Source organism: Magnolia sinica, chromosome 18 (genome assembly GCF_029962835.1).
Source record: "Magnolia sinica isolate HGM2019 chromosome 18, MsV1, whole genome shotgun sequence".
Lineage (NCBI taxonomy): Eukaryota > Viridiplantae > Streptophyta > Magnoliopsida > Magnoliales > Magnoliaceae > Magnolia > Magnolia sinica.
The window spans coordinates 23,648,669-23,657,225 of NC_080590.1; the positions used below are offsets into that span (position 1 = coordinate 23,648,669).

An 8,557-nucleotide genomic window follows, 5' to 3' on the forward strand; every position below is an offset into this window, starting at 1 on the left:
CCTCATCCATTTAATGGGCATGAGTTGGATTGTTAGTTCGATTATTATTTTTGGGCCATGCTTCATCAACAGGACCTATGTATACTGTGTCAATGTTTGATGAGGAGCCATGATTTAATGACTTGTGGCTAGGGGTGGCAATGGACTAGGCCTGGCCTGACACTTAAGACCCAAGGTCTGAGCCCAGCCCAAGCCTGAGGCTAAAAAATTATTAAGGTCTGGACCCATTCAACCTTACCTGGCCTAGCTTGAAAGTAAATAAAATCCTTATTTCCTACTTAGAACATTCTTTTATCCATTGATTAAATGGGTCAGAAGTGCACAGAAAAGTAAACATTTTAGAGGAATAAAATCAATGGTCTTAATTAACCTAGGATTACAATGACATATTTGTAGGATATAAATCGTGTGCATGGGAAGTTGGGCCGGCTTAGGTTACGGTAAAATGACTTGACAGCAGGCCTGACCTAAACATTGATTGGGCCAGCCAAGAAAGGCCCAAGCCCAGACTCGGCCCATGGGCCGAGGGACAAGTTTCAGCCGTTCCGTAGGTAGTATGAGTATGGTAAGAGTCATAGTTCGTTAATCAAGAATATCAATATGGGAAGTGGATTGCATCCTGCCCCAGTCCAGGCAGGAGCTCTGTGGGGCTCACTTTGATGTATGGGTGTTATCCACACCGTTCATCCATTTTTCCAGATCAATTTTGGGGTATGAGTCAAAAATTAGAAAGATCTGAGGTTCAAGTGGACCACACAGTGGGGGTTACTATTAAAAACTTCTTTGAGCCATAAAGTTTTAGATCAAGCTGAAATTTGTTTTTTCCATCGTCCAGTTTTATGTGACCTTATGAATATATTGGATGAAATTTGTGTTTTCCCTAGTTTTATGTGACCTTATGAATAGATTGGATGAAATTTGTGTTTTCCCTACATCCAATTTTGTACGACCTTATGAATATGTTGTGGACCCTAGGAAGGTTTCAATGGTTGGCATCATTATCACTGTTGCTTCCTGTAGTGTGGTCCACTTGAACCTTGGACCTGCCTCATTTTTTGGATTAATGTCCTAAAATTGATCCAGAAAAATAGATAAACGGCATCGATAAAACCCATATATTATGGTGGGACCTACAAAGCCCCTGCATGGATTTCGTCCGGTCGAAGCACAAAGCAATCCGCTTCCATCACCAATTTAGGGCTGTACATCTAGTGGAACCAAGTCGAGCTGGCCTAAGCTTGACTTGACTCAGCCACTAACTGACCTTAGCTTGAACTCAACTTGACTCGGTCCTCGAGCCTAACTAGTCAGGTCGGCTCAATTCAGTTAGCAACTTGGGCGTTCGAGCCAAGATCGAGCCGAGTTCACCTATGAAGCATTTCCACAAACACCTGGACAACACCTTCAGAATCCCATTGTATGTAAAACAACGGCAATGATTTTATATGTATTTTATAAAACACCTTCTAAGCAACATAAAAATAAAGAAAAAAAAGATATTTGTTTTATGTACATACCTTCCTTGCCATAAGCCACACTTCGTTGAGTCATTTTATCAAACACTTGGTGAGCAACAAAGTAACCGAGTCATCGAACTGGTTTGATCCGAGTTTGATTCGAGTTGGGTTCAATCTAAGTCGAGCTGAGCTCGAGCCAGCTTGAACTCGGTTCAAACTCATGTTTGAGCTTAAAAAATCAGCTCGACTTGGCCCAAACTCGGCTTCAAACCGAGTTGAATCAAGCTTTTCGAGTTGAGTCGAGCGAGCTAACCGAGCTAGCTCAGTTCCTGTACACCTCTAAATTCAATTCACCATGCAGCACCCCACCCGGGGTGGCATGCTACAAAGGTTTTTTTTTTTTGGATTAGCTTGTTAGTATACATCCATGTCAGTACAAAGCGTTGAAACGAGGTGTGGATCGATACCAAGACCTCAAGTGTTTAAACGAGGTATCTCCACTCAGTCTGCCAGTTGAGCAATGGATCTGGGCGTGGCATGCTACAAAGTTGTCACGGTGTGGGAGATCGTGACTGCTGATCTAGGCTTTATCAGTTGAATCTGTACCGTTCATTTTCAGGCCACAAATCTAAAGCTAGGATTGTGCCATCCATGATACTTTTGGGACATAGTCCATCCATGATGATACCCATGACCAGGGTCCGAAAACCGTGGACTGCCTTTTTCAGAGCTGAAAATCCAAGTATACACTGCAAAGCACCAATTCCACGGTGATGCATCAATCAGAGCCGTCCATCTAGTATTGCGCATCATCGATGGCCTATGTGTGAAAAATCACACGTACTGAACAATCTAATCATCACTTTTCCAGGCTTTTCCAAATCGAATCCTCTCCCACACCCGTTCTATGCAACCCATAAAATGCCCAAGATTTTGGAATCCACAGATGTAAAATCCACTCCGTCCATCAGGTTTTATCCTCGATATGTGTCCCAGAGGGAAAAATTCGGTGAGATCCACAACTTATATGGGTCACACCACAGGGTACAATGAGGATGGGATGCCCAGATATAGGTATATATGTGGGGCCACCGTGGCATGTTTCTTTCATCAAACCTATTAATCAGGTGGGATGAAGTGAAAATACAAAACGAACCTGATCCAAATATCAACCGGTCCACCGAACTCAGACATTTTACGAGCAATTTCACATCATTTCCATTGGTGTGAGCAATCAAGGTCTTTTTATCGGATGATCTTTTAAATATACAGTTCAGACATGGATTTTCACCTGATGGACGGAGTGGATTTACATATAAAAAAGTGGCGGGCCCCACACATCCGGGGTGTTTTACACAGCTACGCAAAACAGGTGTTGTAGAGAATTCGGTTCCGAATTGAACGGTAACCGTTGATCTATTTTTGTTTATTAAAGAATTTACTGATTAGACGGATGTAAATTTCGAAGCATCCACCATCCATTGCATGTGAAGCGAGATCAACGGTCGTAATTGGTAAATAATCATGGCACACGTGCTATCTAGAGATGGCTCTACCTCAGTCTAGTTCTACAGGCTCTATTGTATGATATCCCATGTGGGTGTGGGGCCAAGCATGCCCTGAGTCCCTGACCCATCATCACACGGATGACACAATCCCTGGCAGCAGATTTCTCCGCTGTTGAGAGAGAGAGAGAGATTGTCTGGTTTACAGGCTCCCATGCATTATTGGCGTGGCAGATTTGTCCTGCAGCGAAGGACACACGTGTTACCTGGGTAACACGGTTGTTTCCCTTACTGTGGGGCCCACCTCGTGTTGTATATCCACGCCGTCCATCCGTTTTTACAGAACATTTTAGGACGTGGTCTTAAAAGTTATGCAGATCCACTTCTCAGGTGGACCACACCACATGAAACATTGCTGATTGAATGCCTACCATTAAAAACTTCCGTGGCCAAATGTAAGCAGACCGTAATTTTTATTTTTTATCCAAACCGTTGATAATATCAAACAGATCTGGATGAAGATAAAATATAAATATCAGCTTCATCTGAAACTTTTGTTGTCTACAAAAGTATTTTAATGGTCATTTGACACTTTTTCCAGTGGTATAGTCCACCGGATATTCGTATCTTCTTAATTTTTAGAATGACATCTAAAATGAGCTTAAAAAAGGGATGAACGGTGTGGATATAACAAAAAAAATCAAGGTAGGCCTCACACGGTAACGATAACACCCGATAAGGTGTTGCCTGGGTAACACCTTCTCCGGGCTCTTAGGCGGCTGTGGGACTCTCTCTCCCTCTCTGTCTCTCTCTCAAACACCATCCCATCACTGCCATTTGACAATTTCTTCATTTTATAATGCATTGGAGAAGTAGTTTTCCACCCTTCATTCCTCACCTACATTTGCATCTCTCTCGCGGATGTGTCTTTTCGCTGCTCTGCTCTGACTACATTTACTGAAGCTGCTCCCTCAAAACCGAATGTTTGCAATGGAGGGGAAGAGCGGTGGGATTTAAATGAAGCTGCTTTGATATAGGAGGGAGAAAAAGAGAGGTTGTAGTACGCATTTCTACACTACTGCTGTTGCCATGGAAAGGCTCCAAGGACCCGTCAACCCCCGCGTAAGTTACAGCTTTGCCTTTGAAAATCTCCATTTCCAGGACCTCATTTACTTCGTCTCGGACTCGCATTCAATGCTCATTGTTAATGCAAGTGTTTCTGGAAATCCAAAAGGAAACCTCTGCTCCTTTTCCTTTCTTACATTCTATTCCATTCCTTTCCTTTCTGTAATGACAGCAGGCCCCATCCATTCACTGAAATAGCCCTTTTCTTCTCTACTTTTCGTCTTTTCTTTTTTCTGTTCTTCTTCTCTGCTTTAGAGCGTTTGAAGTAGAAGTGTGAGACCCAAAGAGCAAAGCCCAGTTGGAATTTTCTTCGGTTTTTTCTCTTTCTTGATGGGGTCTCTGAATTTGACCCGTATCAGAGTTTAGGAGAAAAACCCAAAACCAGTCCCCCCCTTTTTCTTGGGGTGTTTGTATTTGAGTTTTGAAGTGTATGAAAACATGGTAGAAAAAACAATTTCCCATTTCCCATTTTCTTCTTGGGATGTTTGAATTTCAGCTGTACGAGACATTGATAGAAAAACCCAGTTATTATTTCATCGCACTTTCCCCAGTGTTGTTTGAGTTTGTGTTTTTTGTCTCTTCTTTTGTTGTTGTTGTTTTTTTTTAAAAAAAAAATTTAATCTTGATTTGTTTTTGTTGGATTTTCAGTTCCTTGGAGAGCATTTAAATGTGGAGTGCTTGGACCAAAGCAATGCATTGGATTTTAGCTATGGGCCATTTCTCAATACAGATAGCTTGAGATTTGGGGCACCTTTCTCGAACCCCAGCTTCGACGATAAAATTCCATTTCTCCAAATGCTAGAAGGTGTTGAATCCCCATCCGTTTCACCATTACCAGAATCAAACTTTCAGCTTCTTCTAAGATTGCAGCAGCAAAAGAATCCTTGGAAGAAGACCCACGTCCCTGAAACCGACTCTAGAATCCTGCCATTAGAGCTCGAAAGCTGCATAACCCATGTATCAGAATCGCATTCCCCTGTTAAATCCGAAGCCAAGGAGCACCAATATCCCCACTCCTCTTCATGTCTAGAAGCCGTAAGCTGCTGCCGAGAACCCATTTCTCCAGAAAATTGCAAGGATGTCGGAAATTCCAGTCCATCTTCCTTCTGGGTTTCAGAACAAACAACACCCCCATTTCTGAAAGCACCCCCAATTCGAGAGAAGAGAAAAAGGAAGAGAGCAAAGCCGTGCAAGAACCATGAAGAGGTTGAGAGCCAACGGATGACCCACATTGTCGTGGAACGCAATCGGCGGAAGCAGATGAATGATCATCTAAACGCCCTTCGGTCTCTCATGCCATCTTCCTTCATTCAGAGAGTAAGTTTCTAAACTGGCTGAATTATGATACATTTAGGTACTGTTTGGTAGTTAGTCATAATCATGTATTAGATATGTTCTGTTTGGTAAGGATTAAAAATGATCTTGATAGAGTTTTGATAGGATAAGTTGCCCACCAAACTATAGCTAACATTCCATATCCCTCATCTTGCATCCTAGATGATGCTATGCTGTTGAATGTATGATTGTCTACGAAGATCAATTTGGAATGTACAAAAATAATGCTTGAATGGCTCATATTCAAGTCCAAGAGTCTAAGGTTAGGATCATCCAAGAAGCATGATTATAAGTCATAACTTATGTAAGGCAGTAACTAGAACATGAATGATTCAGATCATCCTCATGCCATAAATTGTGAGTGCAAGTTAAAACTGTTTGGGTTCTTTTTGCCTATTCCACCACAAATCAGAGTTGCAACATGTGCTGATTTGGAGAGATCTTACATGTCCTGCCACCAAATGGACCCTTAAGTTCATTCTCTCCACCCCATTTCAGAGTGTCACTCTCCAAATAGGCCCTGAAATTCTGAAGTAGAACTAAAACACAGTATCAAATTTCTCAAACTTAGGTGGTCTAACTGCCTTTTCCAACCCAAATTAGACTGCTGTGTTTTGGGACAGGAATGTCTGCTGGTTTGGACGGAAAAGCATCCTGCCTGCTTCATTGGGCTCTAAGGCATTACTTGGATGAACATTGAATGTAATATCAATAACTAGTTTGGGTCTGGCTTAGCTGTAGACAGACTCTGCTTCAACACTGAGATCATGGGATTGAGTTCCCATGTGGTGTGGGTGTGTTTAAAAATAAAATAAAATCAAAAACTAGTTCAATAGGGTAGAAATGACCAAATTGAAATTACGTCAGGCCCTGTTTGGTTGCCATTGAAAAATGAGTTCGTCTCATTCTCATTAATCATAATTATGTTTTGATTAACAAAGAAAAACTCATTTTTAAGTGGCAAACAAATAAGGGCTTAGTATTCACAAATTGATCGACTGGGCTCCAAATTCCGATGAGGTAACTTTCAAGTTGAAATTTTTATGGACGTGATTGAAATTCATGGAACAGAATGCCCAAGATTCAATCCAACAGGTGCATTGAAACACATGAAATGCAGTTTTGATTCTAATTTGGTAGCTGACCTGCGGAATGAGGTGGGAACGGCTCATGTAGCTTGCATTACATGAACATTGCCATGTTTTGTGGATATTGTTGGTGAGAAGCTGTAGCTTTACTTCATCGCATTACTATCAAACTTTACTACTGAACTATACTTTAGGCTGTGTTTGGACGCACAAGCGAATCGAACAGTGAAAAATTCAGTTTAATCAAGAGGGAATGGATTTCGTGAATGCTAAATAGCCCTCAAATTGCAATTTCGTAACATAATTGGAATTTTGAAGCTGCTGAAACCCTCAATGTGATCTCCTGAGGAAATTACAACTTGTTTATTTCCACTTCACTAGACTAATAACTGCAATTCAAGTTGATGGTCCACCCAAATGCGGCATCGATTTATTTCTCTTTATCTTGAATTTTCATTCTTTTAGGGAGACCAAGCTTCGATAGTTGGAGGTGCCATAGATTTCGTGAAGGAGTTAGAACAGCTCTTACAATCGCTTCATGCACAGAAGCAAAGGCGACAAACAGAGAAAGAAGGATATGGAGCCCATGCTTTGATACCTTTCAATGACTTCTTCGTATCGCCACAATACACGGCCTACTCCCAACAGCCACACTCCAAATACACCGTTGATACCCACATTGATGATGAAGGCCAGCATGTCGAATTCGCCATCAAGAACGCAGCTGCAGTGGCCGATATTGAGGTGACGGTCGTCCAAATGCACGTAAATCTCAAGATCTTGTCGCCGAGGAAGCCAGAGCAGCTTCTCAAGGCCATTGCCGCTCTGGAAGATCTCTCCTTAGCTATATTACACCTCAATGTAACTTCTTCAGAACACTCAGTTCTCTACTCCTTTAATCTCAAGGTAATTAAAACATTAACTAACATAACTACCAATGGATGAATGTCTGTTAGTCCTACATGAACATCTAGGCTCGTGGGTGCACGTGCATGATCCGAGCCATTGATCAGGATAGCCCCATATTGTGCCCTGGCCCAAAAGATTGGATCAGTCCACTCATTTTGTGGGCCCCCAAAAAAATATTTACAGTTACAAAGATGGCCAACATGTGGCCCACCTGTTGAGGGGATTGGACGGTGGAGCTGGCCTGATAGTTGGTGCCCACATTGACACGTGATCATCCCGAGTATGATGTGCGTGTAGGATTAGCAAATTTTGAGAAATTCTAATAAGATGTTCTCTCTAACGGATTGCAGATAGAAGAGGGGTGTAAGCTTGGGTCAGCTGACGAGATTGCAGCAGCCGTCTATCGGATTTTTCGCTTCATTAACGGCGGATGAGAGAGTTGTTCATGTATTTTTGCTCTTCTTCCCTCATCTTTGCATAGAAAAACGATGTGCGAAATCCAAGCCGCTCAGCAGGTGGGTCTCTCCATTTAGATTGCCAATGCCAAAAATCACGCTGGTCCGGATATCTGGTGGTCCACACAAGTACCTTGAATCTGGACCGTACTTGTGCAAGTACGTTGTAGGCCCACCCGAGCGGCGCAGATCCCAAGTGCGGAATGGAGTGCTGTTTTGCATGCACGGTGAGTGGTCCACAAACACACGGAAGGATGTCCGGTCCGTTGCATGTGTACATGTTTTAGTTGTCCCGATGAGCAGGACATGAGCTGTAGTTGAGCAGCACAGACATGAGATTTTGAGAGTATTCATTCGAACAATTTTCTATTTTATCTTTTTCTCCGCCTTTGCTTCCGTTTTGGACTCAACTCACACGTGTACGAGATCAGATATGATCATCAGGTGGACGCGTGTGCAAAAATAGATGAACGGCTAGGAGAAATCGATCAATGAATCTAATCCTATCACCTCATTTGGATGCATTATTGCATGTACCGTCCACACTGATGAGGATAACAGATCAGATTAGTGTGTGATTTATTCCCACACATGTGGCAGGTTTTGATGGAAACGGATTGGTTACTCCCCCTGACACCAGCCAATGGCTGGTGGTCGGTCCTCTGGGCCCCACCATAATGTAT

The 8,557-nt window shown here is 42.4% G+C and overlaps 1 protein-coding gene across 1 annotated transcript; it reads left to right on the forward strand.

The window, feature by feature from the left end:
* The first annotated feature begins 3,730 nt into the window (after positions 1-3,730).
* LOC131233377 (transcription factor bHLH57-like) lies at positions 3,731-8,248 on the forward strand. The gene is made up of 4 exons (XM_058230066.1): positions 3,731-4,084; positions 4,736-5,404; positions 6,976-7,416; positions 7,770-8,248. The coding sequence occupies exons 1-4, from the start codon at positions 4,052-4,054 to the stop codon at positions 7,851-7,853; spliced, it is 1,227 nt and encodes a 408-aa protein (XP_058086049.1). The 5' UTR covers positions 3,731-4,051; the 3' UTR covers positions 7,854-8,248.
* The last annotated feature ends 309 nt before the right edge of the window (positions 8,249-8,557 follow it).